Source organism: Anguilla anguilla, chromosome 11 (genome assembly GCF_013347855.1).
Source record: "Anguilla anguilla isolate fAngAng1 chromosome 11, fAngAng1.pri, whole genome shotgun sequence".
Lineage (NCBI taxonomy): Eukaryota > Metazoa > Chordata > Actinopteri > Anguilliformes > Anguillidae > Anguilla > Anguilla anguilla.
This window is the reverse complement of record NC_049211.1, coordinates 7,008,256-7,031,860: the sequence shown is the minus strand read 5'-3', so window position 1 is coordinate 7,031,860 and position 23,605 is coordinate 7,008,256. Positions and strand designations below refer to the sequence as shown.

Genomic DNA, 23,605 nt, shown 5'->3' with positions numbered 1-23,605 from the left:
AAGTGCTAATTATAAATATCCACACACTGTGAGTCACTGTGAAGGTCTGCATATTCCCTGGAACTAGAGATGTGAGCTGTGTTCAGCTGCTAACATGTCTACACATGCTCCAGGCTTGAGCTCAACGGTGTTGGACTGCAGCACTGAAGGGAATTCAGTGTCCCACAATTTCAGTATATTTGAATATAGAAACTGTTTTTTGATGTAATTATATCTTACTCGTATTAGATTATTTAACATTATTCATCCATTCAAAGTTACATTCCATTGTCTTCTTTCAGTTTGGGTTTTTCGATGGCCGCTTGCTCACAAGGATCCGCATAATTTGTGCTTGAATAGTGAGTTGGTACTACATTCACAACCTGTAACCAAAATATTTTTTAATGCAAAAACACATATTAACGGGCTCATTTGAAATCATAAAAACAGCATTTTCTTACTTTCTTCTTTACTTTCTTTTCCACCAATAAAATACATAAAATGTAATTCTACTTAGCATTTATTTAGCAAGCCAATGCAATTCAAATTAACGGTTTTATGGAGTTTTTGGAAGTATTACACTCAGCGCAAAATCACAGCTGATTATGATGTGAAATGTTTCCAGTGCACTCTTTGCTGTTTTTTAGACAATCATCGCACTGAGTTTTGTGACTGTTTGAAATCTGGACTGGAAGTGGAAGTGAGTCTGTTATGTGCTGTGACTGTACGTCACTGAGAGGAAGCAGACATGTTTCTGAGGAACTCCTGTTTTTTTTGGGGGGGGAGGGGGGGTTTCATGGATACGTCTCTGATCATTGTTTGTAGACAAACATCGGGCCGTGTAGAAAAATGTTTGTGCGTCAGCAGTACTTTGTTTACAAAATGTTTCTTCCGCCCCAAAAAAAGTGTCCAGATCCTCCTCATTGACTCACAGCAAGCTCAGCGCCATCTTTGATGCAGTTAATTAGCCTTTGGGCAGTTGGAAACACGGTTCGACTCCAAGTCAGTCCTGTTTTGGAAGTAGTTCACTACGTTCACTTCGAGCATGCCGTATTATGCAAAATAATTACTGCAACTAGCGTGAGGGTTTTCCAAACATTAGATGTTCGATTAATAGACTAAAATGTTCCCAATAAATTGTACCCAAAATTACATTTCATTACATTCAGCAGACATACATGGGCAGACTGACGGTCAATGCAGGCTTGAGGTAAAACAAAACGTTCAAGGGCAAAGGTCAAGGACAGGTCAAAGTAAAAAAATAACAAGCGGTAGGTCTCACATACTAATAGTTGAATACAGTCTGGTGGGCAATCTGGTCTCACAGGAGCCTAGTTGATAACAGGACTAGTCAGCAGTCCGTAGTTGAAATCAGGACTAGTTAACAGTCTGTAGGTGATATCAGGACTAGTTAACAGTCTGTAGTTGATATCAGGACTAGTTAACAGTTCATAGGTGACATAAGGATTAGTTAACAGGCTGTAGTTGATATCAGGACTAGTTAACAGTCTGCTGGCATTCTCCTCTTCAGAATGGTTGTGAGGGTCAGTATTTTGCATTGTGCGTCTGAGCAGGTCGATGCTAGGAGAGCTAAAACTCAGTTTAGGGAGCTGGTTATTCAGATGATGAATAGCTGAGTTGTCAGAAAAAATATTGCCTTGCTAAGGCAATATATGGCAGCGCGCATCTGCCTGACCAATGGCGTCGCATTCTAGAGGAGACGCTGTGCTGCACGGACGGGACGTGGGTGAGGACAGAGAGTCTTTCTCTGCACCCCCCTGTGCCCAATTTTTTTTGATGCACCAGCACAGCATTCTGAGTCCCCAGGGATACAGGTGCAGCAGAAGTGTGGGGTTTTTTTACAGGAACATGGTGGGGGCGCTTTGAATTACACACAGGCCCTCCACTGAAAGGTAATCAGGCATGCTACATCACACTACAACACCTGTGCTCATTAGAAGTCCTGTGACCTGTCCCGCAATGATTGTGTGCACTGGGAATTACTCTCAAGAAACGGTGGGGGCGGGGGCTGGGGCGGGGGTGGGGGCGGGTGGGGGGGGGGGGAGCGTGGGGGTTAAAGGAAACAATCTCTGTTTACCATTCATGTGACCAAGAGCCATTAAGTTATTTCAGGACCGAATATTCTAAATAGGTTACATCATGAATAAAACATGTCGCCCCTGCCAGAAAGAAGCTTGAGCTGACGAACGGTGAGACGTTGGTCTCGTTCCGTTTGAGGGAGAGGGGGGAAAAAAAAGGAGAAACGATTGGAAATCCATACTTGAGTCGGTTACGCGGGAATTTACGGACGCTGACGCTGAGCCCTTTGCGGAAATGCTCCAAAAAAAAAACGTCCGGACTTCTCGTGCAGGGGGACGCAGGCCCTGTCCTTGAAGTCCGCGCTCCGTATCACACTCCTGACACGCGATGCAACCCGAGCGTAGCAGCGAGGAGAGGAGCTCAGGTTTCCGCACTCCGGAGCGGACCCGTTCCCTCACACCGCGCATCGCATGACTGTCATATACCGCGTCCTGAAGACTGCCGCTCTTGTCTGGTCCCTCGTGGGCTTCCGCAGAACCCTGCGGGCGTGTGGGAGACATAAGGGTCCATTTCATCCCGGTGTCTGGTTTCACTGCGGCACAGATCCCATCAAACTCATTTGCTGCACACACAGGTCCGCTGAGAGCAGCCAGTGAGAATTACTGCCTTAAATAAAAATGAAACTGCAGAATGGTCTTATTTTTTACACCATTCCACTCAATGCCTATTAACCCTCAGAAGAGTAGGGTTGTGGGAATGTTTTTTTTTTTCTTCAAAATTCTAAGTCAGTGTTCTAGAACTCCGCTGCTTTCAGTCACCAGCAGTGATTGTTACATCAGCATTAGAATGTTCAGTTAAGAACATTCTAGTCACATATTTGTGATCACACACCATAAAAGGGTTAAAACAAGAGGCCTTTTGTTGATTTCACAGGAGCAGCACTGGAAGCCTTTTTGCTGTTTTTTGGGGGACGGGTGGAGAGGTAGGGGGGTGGGGGGGGGTTAGATGCGTGATGCACAAAGCATTTCCCCGATTATATGAATGAACAAAGCGCCGGGACATCAAGGACACGGGACAGAAATTCACAGCCATCCCCATTCTTCAGACCGGTTCTGCACACACTGCACCTCCCGTGCACTTTAATTTGGCTGATACCGTGCCTTGCGGTTAAAGAGGCACCGGCATCCTCCGGCCAACACCGCTGCCGCTGCCGCTGCTGCAGGCTCCGAGACGGAACAGTATAAAGATGAGTAATGCCTCACCGATAAAAAGAGAAAAATACCCTCAGCAATTCAGCGCTGGCCCTGACGTGAAGAGAAGAATGAGCGTTGCACTGCGAGCGGTGGGGGGGGGGGGGGGGTAGATTAAGTGGGTGAGTTGTAGCTCTCGCATTGGCACGGTGAATCAGGCCCAGCAGACACAGTCTGCTGTCCGAGCGCGCAGTAAATAAACTGCGTGCACTGCGGACCGCGCCGAGGAGGAGAAGAGAGAGAGACTCCCGGCCCCCACTTCCTCTCTCTCCCTGCAGCGCGCAGGTACTGCACTGGAGCCGGAGAGAGAGAGAGAGAGAGGGAGAGAGAGAGAGAGGCAGGTCGATGAAGGGTGAGGGAGGTATCGATTTCCTCTGTTCTTTTAGGCTGCAGATGATGCAATTACTGCAGTGCAAGTACATTTTAAAAAAAATCCTGCATCTCTCAAAACAAGAGGTGAGAAGTTACCGTTCACCAGGTACTGTATTAGCCTGTTCACTGTCAAGCATACTACTGAGCTTACTGTTCACTGGGTACTCTGCTAGCCTGTTCACCCTATTGCACATTCCTGAGCTTATTGTTCAATGGGTACCATGCTAGCCTGTTCACCCTCTACCACATTACTGAGTGTACTGTTCAACTGGTACTGTGCTAGCCTGTTCACCCTCTCACACACTTCTGAGCAGCTCCTGCTACTGTGAAAGCTGCAAGGTGAGTGAGTGAGTGATTCAGTCAGTCAGTCGTTCAGTTAGTCAGTTCTGTTCAATCCAGCGTCTGTCCAGACAAACCTCATCATTGCTCTTTTGTGAAAAGCAGATCGATGACATCAGCAAAATAAGAGCTGTGATATGCTGATCTGGCAGAAGCAGCTGAAGAGGAAGTTCATTTATTTTCTCTTGTTTGTGGTAGCAGAGGTGAAGCTGTCTAAAATACCCACGCTACTTAACCACTCATCCACCCTCAGACCAAATACCCATTTTACTGAACTGCACAGCTACACTCTGTCCTTTTACCCACTCTACTTAACCACTCTACTGCATTCTGTCCTAATACCCACTCTACTTAACCATTCTACTGCATTCTGTCCTCTTACCCACTCTACTTAACAGCTCTACTGCATTCTGTCCTAATACCCACTCTACTTAACCACTCTACTGCATTCTGTCCTCTTACCCACTCTACTTAACCACTCTACTGCATTCTGTCCTCTTACCCACTCTACTTAACCACTCTACTGCATTCTGTCCTAATACCCACTCTACTTAACCACTCTGCTCTACTCATTTTACCTGTCCTGTTCACTCTGTACTCATACCCATGGCTAAGTACCCACTCTGTACTGCTCTTACTGAAAAGGCCAGAAAACCAGCCCCACAGCTGCTGACAGGAATTAAAATTAAGCATCCAGCAGGCTGGCTCCCTAACCTCTGTCTGCTCCCACAAATTAACAGTGCAGCGTGCATCCCCTGGATCTGTTCAACTTTTTGTTTAATGAAGTTGGCACTAATCATCCTTGTGCAGCTTGGAGGTTTTCAGGTGTAGGAAATGAGTCCACACTCTTTCCCCTGCATCACTTTTTTATTTTTTTAAAATGATTAATAATGATTCTCCTTTTGTTGTGTCATGAATCATTTTGCCTTACTTAGTCTCTGTCTGATTTTTGCACAACAATTCAACATTTGAGGGTCATCTTTTTTTATTATTAAACTTCCTTTAGCATGCACTGTGAATAAACAGATTATAAGATTTAAATGTAGCTATAATTAATAAATAGCTATAAGAAATAAATTAGATTAAATAAAAGATCATCCATGGGAGGAAGTTCTTTTAAAAACAGATATGAGATACCAAAAGCTTCATCTGTTCCTCTGACAGTTGTTTGTTCAGAAGTTACATTAGGAATCTAAAATAAGCTCCATGAGAGGATCCTACTGCAGTAGAAATAAAGACTCATGTTTCACACAAAAGGCAGGTGTTCAGTTCAACACAATCCATAACTATCTGTTTCCTGCAGCTAATGCCAGTGTGTGCATCAAGCCCTTGAAAGCCATCCAAATTTTACTCAAAATTTTATAATCGTCTTTTTTCAGACCACAGACTACAGCTAAGCTTGTGTAGAGTGGAGCTGGAGGAAGACATTTCATACGCAGCTTTGATATGCAATTCACAGGTGCCTGATCAACCAGCAGGGGTTGCTAGAACGGATGAAAAGCAGACCCCCAACAGTCTGAACTCTGAACCCATCCACACCCTGGGTGATACAATTTCCAACTGCATATCACCCTGTGGAGTTAGTGGCTACAAATGATAATTACATTTCAAACTATTTTTTTCGTATTACATACGAAAAAGATATTTTATTGGCTGAAGACCTGCCAATTTGTTCCATAAACTATGTGGCTTTCATAGCTACCTGGGCAGCAGAAAAAAATAATAGGGTGTCAACCTATAGTGACTTGGCCCTTAATAAATATCCACAGAAAAGCAATGGGGTACTTACTCACCCATGGTACTTGGTCCCTAACAATCCGAAAGATAAGGGGAGAATATGTTCCTTACTTATCAATTCCCGCCATCTAGTGGTATGTTAGTGTGACTACAGATTACAATCCTCAAAATTACAACCATAGACCCAAAATCGACCAGGGTTTGAAATTATAATTTGTGATTTTCATCCCATGCATGGCAGTGCATTGAAATTTACCACATATACATTTACCACCACCACATATAAAAGTTAGATCTGAAAAACAGATGCTTTCATAAATACACACATCAGTTTACAACCGATAACATGGTTCAGCAATTTAATTCAACAGCAATTTACTTTAAAAAGAATATCTGCATTCAATTGTACTTTACTATTCACAATATAGTACATTTTACATAGTTCCATGGAGTCAATTCAACACCAACAGTGTTTATATAAGCTCCCGGGGGATACAAATGAATTCTATCGCAGAAAAATGTACTCTATTAGATTTTATTTGATATTAAACATTTTATCACGTATGCTAGTTCAAGTCAATTAGATGTAGAGGTTTGACAAGGGCTACCGCATTCAAATAACTGATACAACTACAACTGGTTCATTCATTTTCGGGCCCGTTTAATTCTTAATGTGACTTTTAAACATGTATTTCCAGTCACAATGAGCTATTCTGCCAAACATGTGTACTTTAATGTTGACATTAATGGTCCTGTTAGCAATGAGCATTGCAGGGCTGCACAATGCACAACTGCTAGGTTTTTATAGCTGTGTCTGCTCTGAGCAAAGTGGGTAATGAAATAAACGCATCCTCACCTCAGTGAATTCCCCCAGGGCCAGAACTACGCCCAGCCGTTTTATTAAAGGATATCATCTACAGCTGACCTTGCATGCATGAACGGCTCTGGTTCTTTCACTTTTGATTAACCTCACATTGATCAGGCGTCAACTTTTCACAACCATTGACAGAGAGATACAATGTACTTGTGACAAATTTTATTTGACTTGTACCGCAGGATAGCGCAAAAAGAGAGGAGGGGGAATTCATCCGCTCCTAAATCGAGACTGCCACTTTTCGGGCAGTGCTACATCTGGGTGACATCATCAGGAAGTATTAACTGAGCAGACAGGAAGCTCGCCTTCCCTGTCGTCGTCTTCACTGCTCCGCACATGAGCTCTGTGCGATTACTGCTCCTGCTGCAGGGGCACTGCAGTCGGACAGACAGAGCCCTGAGCTGCTCAGTCTGCACACGTGTATGTCACCTGTGGTTAAACACTACCACACGTGCTTGTATCATATTCTACTCAATCAGTCCGTCGATGGTTCCTCTCAGAGTGTGGGAAATGCATTTCAAGGACGGGCAAAATGCGTCTCATTTGTGCTGTTTGCTCAGTTTGCAAGCTCATACTTGGTCACCATCATCTGCTTTTGCTCATAGGCCAATCACAGGGGCTCATTCACACTGTCCCAGAGGATATTCGCTCATCGGCCAATCACAGGGGCTCATTTACACTGTCCTAGAAGACACTCGCTCATCGGCCAATCACAGGGGCCCATGCACACTGTCCCAGGGGACACTCGCTGCTGACAGGCTGAGCGCCCTCTGGTGAGCAGAGGAGTACTGACACAGAACACCAGGCTGCTGTGACATCACGGTCGTCCTCCAGTGAGCGGAGGAGTACTGACACAGAACACCAGGCTGCTGTGACATCACAGTCATCCTTCGGTCGCCTCCTTTCAAGTCACTTCAAGGGCAATGAAAATGGCTTAGTCACAGGTAAAAAAAAATGGGTGCATGTCCAATTAACATATGCAGTTGATAATAAAAGTGCTTTTAGAAGGTGTTTGGGAAACATGATTATTTTTGCTTTTGCTGTTTTCTTTATACTCTTCCTTCCACTGAGTGGTCTTACTTTGTTTACTGGTGGTGCTGATTCAGTTATTTCCTGATGCAGTTATTTTGTATTTATTTATTTTTCTTTTTAAAATGCGCCATGTATGTAATAAAATGTAATTAGACTGGCCCCCTACATCTAAGGCAGAAGATAGAATGTAAGTTGCTCTGGATAAGAGCGTCTGCTAAATTCCTGTAATCTATCTGTCAGTATGCTTGATCCTCAGATCCTGACATTATGTCATCATACACGCAGCAATCACAGCAGTCAGCACATACAGTATGATTCAAAAAGGTTGGACTCCAAAGGAAATGACTTTCAAACGCTAGGCTGCTGCCATGTATTCTCCATCAACAAAGGGCTTCAGATTGCCTTTGGTTCCACAGCCAAGGGGGCTGTATAATGTAAATTTAAACAGAAGTTGTCATCCAGGTTTTATTGCAATTCTATCTTCATCAAAACAGACTTGATTTATAACTGTGGGACAAACAAGAAAGCCAAGTCATTTCCCACTGCTCCAAGCAGTTACAGATAAAAGTAGTCTGCAGTGTTTTTAGTGTTTTTATGTGTTTGTGATTAACTTCTCGAGCTGCATGTCAACTTCCTAATAAAATGACTTGTCTGCGAATCGATGGTCTGTGGTGTCTGTGATGATTGATTCGTTAAAAAAAGGCTGTTGCAGTGCATTAATCCATAACAAAACCTTTTCACGGAACACCGTGAGCTTGAGGGTAAAATGGCTTCCCTGTGGGGGATGAAACACAGCTAAAAAGCCTCCCCTCGCAGTAGAGATGGAGGAACCGAAGGGTCAAAGGTCAAATGCAGGCTCAATATGCTGACAGAGAGGAAGAGGAAGGACAGTGAACGGACACACACACCCTGAGAGTGTCCCACAGGACGACTCTGCCGCATCCACTGCCCATACAAGGAGCTGTTCCTCTGCCTACTTCCTGTCGGTTTGCACATGGGCAGGCCTGAAATTGGCCGTACCTCCCCCCCAAAAAAAAAACAATTACCCATCCTTTTCTCCTCTATCATGGGCACCCCGCCCACTCAATTCATTTGTGTATTACAGACAATGGAGCTGTTAGCCTATCCACTCAACCAAAACTGAGATAGCGAGGCTTTTAGTCAACACGAGTAGAGTGATGATGATTGGCTCTTTGAACCAACGCCAGAAAGGAAAACGGTATCTGACGTACTGTACTGTAAATGGGGTCTTTTTTTTTTTTTGTGAGTGGAAGAACGGGGCAGCACAACAACTGACTACTCAAAATGATGAGGTCATAATTACGGTGTCCGACAGGGGGGAGAAAAACACATTATTACCTATTTTTCACTGCTATAGAATGTATTTGTTGCGATTGCTGATTTGAGTAATTGTGTTATAATCTTATTTTATGCTGCTCTGTAAAGTGTGGCATTAGGGGCAGAACTGAATTATCGTGCATTTCTCTAGATGCAAGAGGTGGGTAACCTTGGTTATCTTTGAGAGTAGCTTACCCTGGACGTGCTGAAGCAATCAATGGCGGTCTTAATTAAAAGCATGAACATTTTCTTTTCTGGCTTTATGATCTATGAGTATTCTTTGGCTAGGAGTGCTGGCTGGTGGACAGGAAGCAAAGAATTACAGGACGAAGCCTATGCAAATTTGACTGCGCAACCCAGCAAAATGGCAGGACAAGCTGTCCAATCACAGACCTGCTGAGAGGAGACACATCTTTTCAGACAGGGAAAGTATAACTGCAATAATTTTAGTTAATTAATAATGATTTATCTTTTTTGTGAGCTGCCAATTAGAGTACATTTTGAGCCCTCAGTCATGGCAAGCATTAATAATGCTTAATAGGCTTAATAGTGCTTGGACAAAACTTGGTGTGGAGCAACCACAGCGTGCTGTTATGTTGATATTATATACAATAACAAAACAAGTCAATGTGAAATCCAAATGTGATTGTTATCCACTCTCTGTGATGCAGACTCATAAATCATTGAGCATTGCTGGTTAAGGAACTTCATTCTGGTGTATCACTTAAACATTAGTACTGCTTTATTGCTTTATTGTTTTGTAAATTACCCCAGGACCGTTCATCAGTTGATATGTCTTAGAATATTCACAAAGAAACTGTGAGAGCCAAAATCAAAAGTAGTAAGAATTTTTGGCTTTAGCATGACAAGCCGTGCTCACTGTAAATCACTTGCTCTCAATGCGGTTACACGCCCTTTGCTCTGGAATCAAGCAGCTCCACAGACCGCATGTAACCTGGTCATGTCTTTAGGCAGAGTTCAGCAATCATTATTATCCAAACATTAGATAATTATGTAAAAATATGAAGTGATAAAGCCGAGGGGTAGCCTACCCAGCTGGGGTGTGACCGAGGAGACGTCCAAATGCAGAATCAAACGTGTTCAGACATCGCTAATGGATCCAGTGGATCCAGGCATAATGAATCGTCCAGTGTGGAGACTGTACTCACTCTGATCGTTGCTGCTGGGATATTGATTGGAAAGGTGGGGGGAGGGAGGCCATGTTGTTTCTTTATTAAGTGCTGCTTTGAGACGAGAGCGCACCGTTGAGTATGAGCGGTGCGTCGTCGGGACGCGAGCTCATTGGGGCTTAATTGGCATGCGACGTGCACGGCCACAGCCCTTGGCTCTTGACCCGAGGGCCACAGACTTGAATCTCAGTTTAAGCGGCGCTATTAAAATTTCCATCGGCGTTCAGTCCAAGTGAAGCCTTCAGCCTCCATAGGTTCAGCTACATTTGAGGTCATCCTTGTGCAGAGTGTCCTCTAAGGCAATACGATTGAAATAATTGATCAGTGCACTTCTTGGAAAAAAAACTGAGACATATTTAAATATGGGTAACATGCTCTAGACCTCATATTCATTTTTTATTTATTTATTTATTTTAATCCAGGGCTCGATTAGTTGCTATCCGGAGTGCTTTTGGTGGAGCACATCAAATACCTGGATCCAGTTGGGAGTACCAGAGCAGAGGTTTGGGAACCACTGTAATAGTTCAAACTGGATGTCAGTTTGTCAGTTGTTGACAGATGACATGCCATTTATTTAATCCTTTATGGTCCTCTTTTACTACAAATACAAGTCCAGTAGGTGGCACCCTAAGTCTGTAAATGCAGTTTACATGCTGTATACATGTTGTATTGTTGCTCTTCAGAAGGGCTAGTTTATTTTTGCTCACCTGAGAATGGCTAAATCAGGTGATGTCACAAGGTCACCGCATATTTATAGTTTAAACAAACGTGCATGTCCTAGAAGGCCTTTTTACTCTCAGGGTTTTTTAAAAAACGAACCTTTGTCTCCACAGATTAAGTGTTGCATAAGTCTTGAGTCCAAGGGTGTACTGTACATAAATTTAAGTCTGTCTAGGGCCTTTTTTCAACATGTTTTAAATGATTTATACTTAGATTCCCCTAAAAAACGCACCAGTAATTTTGAGATAAACTAGCAGATACACATCACTTTCCAGATGACAGCCATTTGATGGATTCCAGCAGAATCCAGAATTGGGGGGGTTGCTGTTTTTACTCATATAAAACACATGCTGTGTGACTGAGACAGCCGGGGGTTCGAAAGGAACCTTAGTCAGCATTACAGACGCACTGGCAGCACGGCTGGAACAGGAGGAAGTTCTAGAGTGGGGTTATGGAGTTCTAGAATGGATCGAATGGAACACAAGCATGCCACCCATAGCAGAGAGACAACCACAGTGACTCATTTGCAATTTCATGGAAATTGTGGGTTTGTGGAAATAGCCTCAAAAAGTAAGTAAATGTATTTATTTACTTACTTACTTACTTATTTCAGGGGTGTCCACTCTCATCTGAAAAGTGGCAGTTGCCATCGCAGCATCAGATTTAAATGTCGAAGCTGATGTGCATTAGTCCGCACTTTCCCTCTTACAGTAAAGTGGTTTAGAGATTAATTCAGTCCAGTTATGCTGGAAGATTGAGACTGATAATACAATATCAAGTGTCACTGAATCAGAATCAGACAGGTGGTGTGTTGAGCCTGAGTAGGGAAACAAGGACCAAATGAGTACAGTGCTTGGAGTCATCAAAGTACAGCAGTATTTGTTGTGTTCGTTTTTCACTGTCTTTAAACACATCTTTGTTTGGGCACAGTTGTATACTGAAAGAAAAAGTACTCCACAGGGTTGGTTACCACTGCAATAGAACAATACATTATTTTGTTAACTGACTAACAACTAGGCTATATAAGCGATCGGAGTTAGTTTAGCTTTTTAATGCCAATGTTCAAAACTCATGCATCTGAAAATGACGGCGTTAGTGTGAACAACTGTATCTTTGAGAGACTGTTCCGTCTGTTTGGAACTGTTCAGTCCATCTATCACCACGCATTATGTAATATCAGGTAGACTATGCAGGAGGAAGGAGTAATAAAAACAGATAAACAATCTTCTTATCTGTTCTTTTCGGCAGATAGACTTTACCAGAGCAATAAGCTGAGCCTACACTTTCCGTCTGGTGTGTATCACGGGGAATTATCTATCCAGCAGTTTTACGTGGTGATCATTTTTATCGGTAAATAATTTCCCCGGATTAATAAACTCCTCCAATGTGTTGTTATGTACGGCAAGCAGTAAACCCTCTTCCCAGGTCAGATCCAATGTTCAAAGTGCATCTGAAACGGCTGCAGTTTGTATTTTGACTGGTGCTGCTTTCAACGTTATTTCGGTCTGGTGTGCTTCGGTGAAAGGGGGATTCAGTCTGCAAACATGGGATACGAGGAGAACTGCGAGAAGTATGTTGAGAGGAAAGGGGTAAGTTTGTTCATTAAACCGCACTGTCAACCAAGTTGTGATAAAATACTACTGCAAACAAGTACTTTGTAGATACAGTAGTGAATATGCTACTCAATGACATTCAGTCAAATAGTGGGAATGCGCCGTGGTCAAGTTTCAAATTGTATTTGCAATGTGTAACAAGTACAAGTACTGGTACATTGCAATGCTTACGCTCGCTCTTTCTGCCAAATATAAGTAGGCTATAACGATCACAAACACAGCGCAAGTATACAAATCACAATAAAAATAAGTAGCTATGTTTTTTTTTTTTTTTTTTAATGGCATTAAGTGGCTTTTAGTTCCCATAATTCCTGCTGTATGTCAAGAAAGCCTGAACTTCGGACAAAGTGTGAGTATGGTGCTGTAAATTGAGAAGCAGAATTGGACTCTAAATTCTGCAGTGTCCTGACAAATAGCCTAAAATGACTATGAAGTGGACCTGGATTTTCGATCTCTGCTTTTAGCAGACTCCTGCCCTCAACTACTTATAAAAAAGGCATACAAACTTTTAGGCAATGAACAAAGAGAGTGAAAAGACTTGTATTCACAGCAGGCATGTTTGTTTACTGTGCAGTCTGAGGATGAAGCATTTTTGGCAGAGGTGGGCAATGAAGGCCTTATCTGTTTCTGGTTTTCATGCTAACTTCGGGCTTTAAGTACTTAATTGGCCCCTAACTTTTACACCATCTGACTTTTTAATAGTTCTTGATAAGCGCATGAACGACAGCAGAAGACCGTTCTTGTGTCCGTATATGAAATGTCTTAAGGCGATCTGATCCTTGAGTGAAGCAGTGTTGGTGTATACAGCCAGTTAGCTCACTTAGCCAGGCTAATTGGTGGGAACAAAAACCTGCTTACACACCTGCCTTCCGTGGACCGGAGTTGCCCAGTCCTGATATTCGTGTGTTTGCTTCTGCAGAGGTTAACCACTGTGCTGGCCTTGGCTACCCTCATCTCTGCTTTCGGCTCCTCTTTCCAGTATGGGTACAACGTCGCGGTCGTCAACTCCCCGTCGCCGGTAATATGTAATATGAGCTCTGTAACATATCTACCAAATGTGCTGATATTAACTCGCTGTTGAGAACACGCACCATTTTGTGTGCGTCTGGCGTTGTGAATCATTCTTGTGTGCCGTTTCTATGTGACAGTTCAGAACAGGCACCATTTTGTGGGCATCTGGTGTTGTGAATCATTCTTGTGTGCTGTTTCTATGTTGACAGTTGAGAACATGCGCCATTTTGTGTGCGTGTACCATTGTGAATCATTCCTGTGTGCTGTTTCTATGTTGACAGTTCATCCAGACGTTCTACAACAAGACTTACATGGATCGCTATGGGGAACCCATGGACAGTAACTTCCTGACACTTTTGTGGTCCCTGTCTGTGTCCATGTACCCCCTCGGTGGTTTCCTTGGGTCACTGATGGTGGCACCGTTGGTTAACAAAATAGGACGGTAAGATTTCTGAAAGCCTATTGGGAGAACGTGTTTTCTTAGAGCATGTGTTCATCCCCCTTGAGCTTTCTGGTGTCAGAAATCAGTTTTTAGTGCTTCAAACTTTTATTCTAGAATAAATTCAATATCTACATTTTTAGATTTTTTGAATAAATAAAAAAATATTATCTTGAGTTACGGTCACCAGGTCATATGGCTGCTGTAGAGCAGGGATGTCCAGTCCTACCTAAAAAAAGGCCAGTGTGAATGCAGGTTTTTGTCCAAGCCCAGCATTTAGACTTTCAATTCTACTTATCAAGATCTTGATTGAAGACCATGATTTACTAATTAATTTTAATCAAATGTCGTAGTTATGGTTACCATGTGTAGAATTCATTACAAGCTAACGGAAAAATTTTTTGAAGCAACTACTGTGACCGAACATTTTATTGTCCAGTTGGGACCACAAACTGGACCCATCCAAACAATTTGAAAACCAGACATTCCGATCGAAAACCAGGCATCTGGCAACCCTAGTCACAGTGCTAGAACAAAAACCTGCACCCAGAACGGTCCTTTTTCTGATAAGAGTGGACACCCCTGCTCTAGTAGCTGCTAACACTCATTGTCATTTACAAACCGTCTGGGGAGACATTTTCTGGCTGGTTTCTCAGAATGCGTCTCGCCACTCTGTCCCGCCACAGGAGGGGCACTCTCCTCTTCAACAACATCTTCTCCATCGTCCCAGCGGTGATGATGGGGTTGAGCGAGGTGGCCAAATCCTACGAGATCATCATCGTCGCCCGCATCCTCGTGGGCATCTGCGCAGGTCTGCGTGGAAAAAGGGCAGCAGTAACTGCGCCAGACTGGCATTATGCGCATACACAGGAAAATGTCCACTGTTAAATCAACTCTAACAGTGTTAATTCAACTTATAATGGATAACACCTGGTTCCACCTTCCAGAGTGGGATCAAATGTTATCTATTAAGAGTTGAATTAACACTGTTAGAGTTGAATTAACACTGTGCATTTTACAGTGTAGATGGCTTATGAGTCACCATGGCAATCACTCAGTTATTTAGCAATCAGTGATTTAGCGTTGGACTCTTGTGCGTCTTATAGGACTGTCCTCCAATGTCGTGCCCATGTACCTGGGCGAGCTCTCCCCCAAAAACCTGCGGGGCGCCATCGGCATCGTGCCTCAGCTCTTCATCACCATCGGCATCCTCACCGCCCAGGTGTTCGGCATAAGGGGCATTCTGGGTAACAGCTCAGGTACGGAGCGCAGTGTCGGATACCCTCGGTGTCAGGTCTTCTCTGTGTCTTACCTGTGTGTGTCTGTGCCCACACGTCTGAGTCTCTTACCTGTGTGTGTCTGTGCCCACACGTCTGAGTCTCTTACCTGTGTGTGTCTGTGCCCACACGTCTGAGTCGCTTACCTGTATGTGTCTGTGCCCACAGACCTCCTCAGATTGAGTCTCTTACCTGTGTGTGTCTGTGCCCACAGGTCTCCTGTGAGTCTGAGTCGCTTACCTGTATGTGTCTGTGCCCACAGACCTCCTCAGATTGAGTCTCTTACCTGTGTGTGTCTGTGCCCACAGGTCTCCTGTGAGTCTGAGTCTCTTACCTGCGTGTGTCTGTGCCCGCAGGTCTGAGTATCTTACCTGTGTGTGTCTGTGCCCACAGGTCTCCTGTGAGTCTGAGTCTCTTACCTGTGTGTGTCTGTGCCCACAGGTCTCCTGTGAGTCTGAGTCTCTTACCTGTGTGTGTCTGTGCCCGCAGGTCTGAGTATCTTACCTGTGTGTGTCTGTGCCCACAGGTCTCCTGTGAGTCTGAGTCTCTTACCTGCGTGTGTCTGTGCCCGCAGGTCTGAGTCTCTTACCTGCGTGTGTCTGTGCCCGCAGGTTGGCCCTTCATGCTGGCTCTGACGGGCGTGCCCGCCGTCATTGAGCTGTTCCTCTTGCCCTTCTTTCCCGAGAGCCCCAGGTACATGCTCATACAGAGAGGAGACGAGAAGACGGCTCGGAGAGGTAAAACCTTCACTGCACACTCATCAAACAGCACTATATATATATTACATTACATTACATTACATTACAGGCATTTAGCAGACGCTCTTATCCAGAGCGACTTACACAACTTTTTACATAGCATTTTACATTGTATCCATTTATACAGCTGGATATATGCTGAAGCAATTCCGGTTAAGTACTTTGCTCAAGGGTACAACGGCAGTGTCCTTACCCGGGAATCGAACCTGCGACCTTTCGGTTACAAGCCCAGTTCCTTACCCACTGTGCTACACTCCGTCCTATATATATATAATGTACATATGGAGATTAAGATATACAGAGAGGGACTGGGAGGTTGTCTTTCAGAGCGTTTACCCGTCAAACACAACCACATTTGTGATTGAAAGGCCCCTGGTGGTCCTCTCAAATTTCCTACTTCAGTCTGACTCAGTATTTGCCTTTGATAAGAACACATCAGCCCTCTGAATGAATTAAATTGTGGAACGGCAAAGTCTGAAAAGAGAGCTTATGAAAGAAGGGACGCTGCCGACTGGGAAGAGGATCAGGCTTTGGAGAAAATGGGGGGGGGGGGGGGGAACACAATAAATGTGTGCAACAATATCCGTCCTCTGTAAAGCCGGAATAAAGGATCGTTCTACCTGTACAGATGGTACCTGTACGGTTCGGCTTAGGTACAGTGCAGTTGTGGCTCAGGGCAGGCCCAGCTGTAGCCTGTCTGCCACCCTTAGGCAAGATTGCACACCTTGGGGGGGCGAGAAGGGGGTTGAACCGCCAAATTTGATGCCACCAACTATAATGGATGCAGCATGTGGATTTTTAATTTTTTTTCCCCCCTTCGTTTGGCAACCCCCAGACAAATGGTGTTTTAGGTGACCACCCTAGTTGCCTATGTCTAGAGCCTATGCCTGGCCCAGTCCCAGGGTACGGTGGAGGCAGACCTCAGTCACATTGGCCGTGTGTGTGCGTGTGTCCCATCTCCCTGCCCCCCCCCCCCCAGACCTACAGCGCCTCCGGGGCCGGGAGGACGTGGACGAGGAGCTGCAGGAGATGCGTGTGGAGGAGCAGTCGGAGCGGGCGGAGGGGCGCCTGTCCGTGCTCAACCTCTTCTCCTTCCGCTCCCTGCGCTGGCAGCTGGTCTCCATCATCGTCATGAACATGGGCCAGCAGCTGTCCGGCGTCAACGCGGTGAGCCGCGGCGGGCATCGGTGCCACCTCTGAATTCTGCCACCCCACGGAGGCGGGCAGTCCAGAGGGTCAGGAAGTACAAGTCCTGCCATGTGTGTTAGTTCCACCCATGAACTCAGCCAGCTCATTTCACTGATTAGTTCTGCCTCCTGGCTGAGGAATCATGCTAATTAGCGAATTCAGATGATTGGAGCAAAATACCAGGGAGGACTTTTATGTTCTGAACCTGGATTTTCCACCTCTGTTACACTGTCTAATACAGTTCACACAGTCCCACTGAGATTGAGTGTGGACACCTTTTGTGTTTCCATTGTCTGGAGGTTACACATGAAAGTGCATCAACTTAGGTTTCATACCATCCTACGGAAACTTGTTACTCGAAAGTGTAATGGTTTTTTAGTCAAAGATATTTTAATCTGTCAAATAAGGTCTTCTGAGTGTTGCTGAAAAAAGTCATTATGTATGAATAATGTAAGAGAGGGCAGAGCGAATTGACATCCTCCAGGTCATTTTATGATTGTAACGGGGAGAGGCATACTGTTTATGCATCAATGTACAATCTATCTACAGATCTACTACTACGCAGACAGCATCTACGCCACTGCTGGTGTCCGGGAGAATGACATCCAGTACGTCACAGTTGGAACGGGTGCCGTCAACGTCTTCATGACCATAGCTGCGGTACGGCTTACCGCCTCTAGGGGGGGTTTTGTGCCATTTCAGGGTGGCTCAGAAGGCATCTATTGGGCCGTGGCCTTCTTCTTATATGATATTAATAGGGAGGCCATTTTCTGCAGAACATGAATGAAGGAATGTTTTGGGGACAATTAATGTTTTGGCGACAATGAATTCCTAGGCAATAATGAATGTTTTGGCGATAATGACTGTTTTGGCAATGAATGTTTCGCCGATATTGAATGTTGTTTGGTGATAATGATTGTTCTGGCGATAATGGATGTTTCTGCAGTAATGGATGTTTTGCTGATAATGACTGTTTTGGTGATAATTAATGTTTCTGCAGTAATGGATGCTTCACGTCTCCTTTCAGGTGTTCATTGTGGAGGCCTCTGGGCGGAGACTGCTCTTGCTCAGTGGTTTTGGCATCTGCTGTGGGGCCTGCATTCTGCTGACCATCGCCCTCACCTTCCAGGTACAGCATCGTCAAGACAAACAATGCAGCCGCTGTATCGCATGCATGATTACCACCTGCGTGACCACGCTAATGGATGCTGTAGATCTATTATCTGTATTTTTTATCTCATCGGAACAGTAACCCAGGGCCTTTCTAGTACCCCAATAGTTGAAAAAATGAGACTGATATTGTAAAAGAGACTGACGTTGCTGACCTGCTAGTGGCTGTGCACAGTCACTGTTTCACGCATGCTGTACACCCTTGGAAAATCTCATCCATTGATTAAGATTAATCCCAAATGGATGTCAATAAGCAGTGTCATTCAATATGGATGCCACCGTTAAAAGAAAAATGTAAGAAAATAGCATTGGTTGTCTCCTAAAACGGGACGTACACTGTGGTTGTGAGCCTGGAACTGCCTGCCTTTGACAGTGATGCTTGACACATGACCGTTGGTTTCTACCGTTGTGAGAGAGAGGTTAGTCGATAGTGCGACTCGCCCCTCATTGACCAAACTCACCCTCCATTTGCAGACGAGTGTGGAGTGGATGCCCTACCTCAGCATCACCTGTGTGATCATTTATGTCAGCGGACATGCCATTGGACCCAGTAAGTCCAACAAACCACTTGGACATTTATTGAATCTCTGGATGTGCATGTGGATTTTAATCTGGAGTTAGAACTGATTATGAACTGAAGTGCTGTTCATTTACCTCTTGCCCTTCCGTAATGTGCATTTTTAATCAAATGCATTTAAAGCTTTTGGAAATAATTATAAAGAGGTAATTGACCGGAAAAACATTGGGCCGTGACATAAGCAAAGCTGTAAGGTGGATGTAAAAAAAACCTCTGAAATGTGATGTACCACAGAGAAGTGTCTGGAGTTGCAATAGGCCCTGAGTGTTTCATCTCAGAACAAAGCGTTCCACCTGTACCCTGTGCTGCGTGTACTCCCAACTCTGCCCCGGCTTTTTGAAGTTTTAGAAACAACGGCCGTCTGTTATCTCTTGTCTGCAGGCCCAATTCCGTATGTGGTTACCACGGAGATGTTCCGTCAGTCGTCGCGGCCGGCAGCCTTCATGGTCGCCGGCTCGGTCCACTGGCTGTCCAACTTCACCGTGGGCCTGGTGTTCCCCTTCCTCGAGGTCAGTGTTCCCAAAACCGCCCCACACTGCTCCCCCCCCCCCCCCCCAAATCTCTGGGTAGTAGTCAAAAGGGAGGAGGGGAGGGGTGGAGTGCGATATTCCCATGTGGGTAGGCATTAATGGGCACAGATGTGATTTCACTTCTGTTCGTGGCAGAGGTGTCTCTAATGTGTTATTTAGATGAGTGATGTGTTTATCTGGTTCCATTTAAGGCTCGGATAATATTTTATGCGCACTCTAAGTGCAACATCACTGTGCATCTGCATGGGCGTGCACCACTGGCTGATTATATTACATTACAGCAAACATCGCTTCTGCACAGCTGCTGTGATGTCAGGGGCTAAGAGGTTCTCTACAGAGTAGTGAGCACAGTAATGGATTTTGTTGGGTTGCCAACGCTCAATTCCAGACCAAGGTAGTAGATCAGCGCTGCTCAACCCTGTGCCGGGAGATCAACCATGCTGTAGGTTTTCACTTGATTCTAATAATTAGCAGCTCGATAAGATCTCTAGTTCTTGAATGAGGTGTGTGTTGTTAGTGTTGGAGTGAAAGCCTACAGGATGGTAGATATCCAGGAGCAGGGTCGGACAGCCATGGCATAGATAGATATATAATAGATCATCTCTGTCTTGAAGTAAAACAGGGATATTCCCTATGGTTTATCCCTGTATATCTACGGATGGTAACGTAGGGATGTTCTCCATGATTTTCCTCTGTGCGTTTGTAGAAAGGACTGGGGTCCTACAGCTTCATCCTCTTCGCCTTCATCTGCCTGGCCACACTGGCATACATCTGGTGGGTCATCCCGGAAACCAAAAACAAGACCTTCCTGGAGATCAGCCAGATGTTTGCGGAGAGAAACGGGGCGGAGATCCTGGTGGGCACCGAAGACCTGGACCTGAAGGAGGCGAAGCCCGGCAGCAGCTGGCAGGAGGAGACGAAGGTCACGGCCTTCTGAGGGAGGAGACAACACCAGGAGGAGGGGAAGGTCACGACCTTTTGAGGGAGGAGACCACACCAGGAGGAGTCGAAGGTCATGACCTTCTGAGGGAGGAGACAACACCAGGAGGAGGAGAAGGTTACAGCCTTCTGAGGGAGGAGACAACACCAGGAGGAGGAGAAGGTCACGGCCTTCTGAGGGAGGAGACCACACCAGGAGGAGTCGAAGGTCACGACCTTCTGAGGGAGGAGAGCACACCAGGAGGAGAGTGGCTGGCGCCCCTTGGTGTGTTTATACAGTATGTTGAGTTCGGATAGAGCAGAGATGTGATCACCTTGTTGGTTCCTCCTTTTTTGGATTACTATGGAGTGCAGGAATATTGTTTTGTGTATTTATCTGTATCATAAGTTTTTATGACTTGATTACAGGGGCTGGGGTTGGGGTTCAGAAAGATTATCAATGGGGGATAAATGATTATTTTTCCAGTTTTATGGTAATCATCTTCCATGTACCTTTTGGAGGGTTGGGGTAGGATTTGGATTATTTGCAGTCAATTTATGTAAATGTTGCACATACTGTATCTCATTTAGGCATTTTTGAGGAGGGATTCAAACCCTGAACCCCCCCCCCCCCCCCCCCGGCTATGTCTATGGTGTGCATATTTGCATTTTTCCAGCCATGAATGTTTTCACATACAACTGATAACAGTTACCGCCAGTGAGCATCACAAGCCACTGCAGGCACAGGACTCTTCAACTAATCTGATGGTATTAAGAACAATGTAATGTAATCTCAAGGGTTTTCATTTATGCAGGCTAATGCACCCAAAAGCAGCAACACGCTGCTGTAGATTTCTTGTCAAGACAACAACAGATTATTGTTTGCATTAGTACTTGTGCATTACGTTTAACTTTTTCACATTTAAACTTGTACTTTTATGTTCCATTATTAAACAACAATGGAAATATTTAATTTCTTTGCTCAAAGAGCAGGCATTGCTGGGAGCATCATGAGCGAGTCCTTGTACTGTATATGTGTTGAAGTATTAGCAGTTCTATAGTATAATTACTATATCTATGTCACATTACTGAAATAATTACTGAGATTAATTTACTGGTTGCACACCGTTGTCATGGCTTGTCACTGATTCTTTGAGCACACAGCTGCTTGCAAGTATAACAGTGAAAACAGAGGTGAAATAAAGTTTTATTTTCAAAAAGTGTAGTCTAGGCTTGACGTCATTGAAAGGAACAATAGTACAGCTCTTTGTGTGTTGACAGCAAGTATGTCAAGCTTACTGTCAACACTTCATCCCTGCTTTTCCGTTTGTCTATGAAGTTGAGCAGTGTAGCATAAACATGTAAACATAAAATAATGGCCTGTGCCCAGCTGTTCAATATTTGATAAACAGATATGAATATGACAAACCTGTAGACCATGGAACCCTTAGTTTATCTTATAACTGCCCTGTGAGTATGCAAATCATATTGTCACTTCATGTAACATGTAACAGATGCAGTGGCTGATAAGAGATTTTAGTTTTTTCAGAATCATATGAAATAATGTCCTTCAAATAGTTTGTTTTAGGAGTATACATTTGATATTTTACTGAATTCATTGGATTTCTAACTGACCTTTAAGCCTTTATTTTCTGCGGACCTCTTAGCAAGCTGCAAAGCACTGTGTTACATTGCATTGCAGGCATAATGACAGTAGCGACCTGCCAGCGTTGAGACCGGATTGGTCGGGACGGGTCGTCCCTCAGGGACACCGGTGTTCAGCCTCCAGCTGCACCCCTCCATAGAGGCTGAGGTGGGTCACCCCCCAGCTGAGCACGTTGCCCCGGAACGCGCTGCTCTCGCACGACATCTGGTCGCGGATCTCGGAGGCGCTGAGCACGTAGTCCCACACGTTCACGTCCGTCATCTGGCCCACGAAGGCGTCCGCGTCAGACACGCCCAGGAAGCCGTCCTGGTCCTTCCCCAAAACGAGGGTCCCGCCGGGCTGCAGCTCGTAGCCGCTCCGCAGGTACTGCTCCTCCCCCACCATGCCGTTGATCCAGAGCTCCGCCCCCCCGGAGTGGGACGCCCAGGTCAGGCAGTAGCTGCTCCAGCCGCGGGACTGCAGGTTGTGGGGGAAGTTGACGAACTCGTTGCCGATCCACAGGCCCACCTCGTAGCCCACGGCGACGACGAGCTCGTTGTCGTGGCCGGCGGTGGAGTAGGACAGGACGGTGTGGACGGTGTGGACGACGCTGGTGTGGGTGCGGACGTGCATGCAGACGGAAAACGAGCGGAGGGCCATGGAGTGTCCGTGGTGCACCTTCACGTAGCTCCCCACGCTCCTCTCCGTGAAGTGGAGCACCATGGGGATGATAACTCGAGGGCCTGGGGGGGGGGGGGGGGGGAAGAGGAGGAGGAGGGTGGGAGGAGGAGAAAGGTCATCACACAAAAAAAACACCAGGTGTATTTAAAAAACAAGACCACGGGTTCTTACCTTTCTTGGATGTCACTACTGCCCCACCATCGATGCAAAGATGTGCACCAAAAAAACACATAATCATGTCATTACTGTGTGAAATATAGAATACACCCACAGTTTAACTGTTCCTTTTTTTTTTTTACAGCTACAACCAATAGCAGTTTCCACTGATAAATGCAAATGAAGAAAAAGGAAAACGTACGGAGCATCACCGTAATCACGTCTGCGGTACCTGAGTGTATGTGGCTCCCCAGGCTTGTGATCAGCCCCTCAATCTTCAGCAGCTTGGCCTCGATTTCTTCCTGTCTGCAAAATGCTGAACGAGAGCGGAGAGGGAGGGAGGGTAGTGAGCGAGGCAGCGTCGCGGACGCCGGGCCGTCGTATATTTACCAGCGGGATTACTCGTAACTCCGAGCAGTGTAGTGGGTGGCAGTGTAGAGTTATTACATTACATTACAGGCATTTAGCAGACGCTCTTATCCAGAGCGACTTACACAACTTTTTACATAGCATTTTACATTGTATCCATTTATACAGCTGGATATATACTGAAGCAATTCTGGTTAAGTACCTTGCTCAAGGGTACAACGGCAGTGTCCTACCGGGGAATCGAACCTGCGACCTTTCGGTTACAAGCCCAGTTCCTTACCCACTGTGCTACACTCCGTCCTCCGTTATGGGTAAGGAATTGGTCGTGTAACCTACAGGTCACTTGTAACCTTCGATTCCCATTCGATTCCCAGGTAGGACACTGTCGTTGTACCCTTGAGC

General features: G+C 45.2%; 2 protein-coding genes and 1 long non-coding RNA gene across 6 annotated transcripts in view; 1 reads left to right on the top strand and 2 right to left on the bottom strand.

Annotated features, from left to right (window-relative positions):
- Positions 1 to 13,429, bottom strand: part of LOC118208158 — a 23,954-nt gene extending 10,525 nt beyond the window's left edge. The window contains exon 1 of the long non-coding RNA XR_004761522.1: positions 13,347 to 13,429. This is a non-coding gene — a long non-coding RNA (uncharacterized LOC118208158). The remainder of the gene's footprint in view (positions 1 to 13,346) is intronic.
- Positions 11,294 to 21,572, top strand: LOC118208155 (solute carrier family 2, facilitated glucose transporter member 5-like). 3 transcript variants are annotated; one of them, XM_035382546.1, is made up of 13 exons: positions 11,294 to 11,441; positions 12,397 to 12,460; positions 13,404 to 13,502; positions 13,777 to 13,937; positions 14,621 to 14,745; positions 15,041 to 15,193; positions 15,823 to 15,948; positions 16,949 to 17,136; positions 17,707 to 17,817; positions 18,185 to 18,286; positions 18,802 to 18,877; positions 19,286 to 19,413; positions 20,141 to 21,572. In XM_035382546.1, the coding sequence occupies exons 2-13, from the start codon at positions 12,416 to 12,418 to the stop codon at positions 20,369 to 20,371; spliced, it is 1,545 nt and encodes a 514-aa protein (XP_035238437.1). In that variant the 5' UTR covers positions 11,294 to 11,441; positions 12,397 to 12,415; the 3' UTR covers positions 20,372 to 21,572. The 3 variants fall into 3 exon arrangements, 2 of the variants coding, with proteins under 2 accessions (XP_035238437.1, XP_035238436.1); XR_004761521.1 differs by lacking the exon at positions 11,294 to 11,441 and having other exon boundaries at positions 12,302 to 12,460; positions 20,141 to 20,446; positions 20,582 to 21,572; XM_035382545.1 differs by lacking the exon at positions 11,294 to 11,441 and having other exon boundaries at positions 12,302 to 12,460.
- Positions 21,542 to 23,605, bottom strand: part of LOC118208154 (carbonic anhydrase 6-like) — a 14,993-nt gene continuing 12,929 nt past the window's right edge. Inside the window, exons 8-10 of one of the 2 annotated variants that reach the window (XM_035382544.1) lie at positions 23,068 to 23,150; positions 22,850 to 22,880; positions 21,542 to 22,740 (exon numbers count right to left, since the gene is read on the bottom strand). In XM_035382544.1, the coding sequence (XP_035238435.1) occupies positions 22,115 to 22,740; positions 22,850 to 22,880; positions 23,068 to 23,150 (740 nt within the window). In that variant the 3' untranslated portion in view covers positions 21,542 to 22,114. Of the gene's footprint in view, positions 22,741 to 22,849; positions 22,881 to 23,066; positions 23,151 to 23,605 lie in introns of both variants that reach the window. The other variant, XM_035382543.1, reaches the window with a different exon arrangement.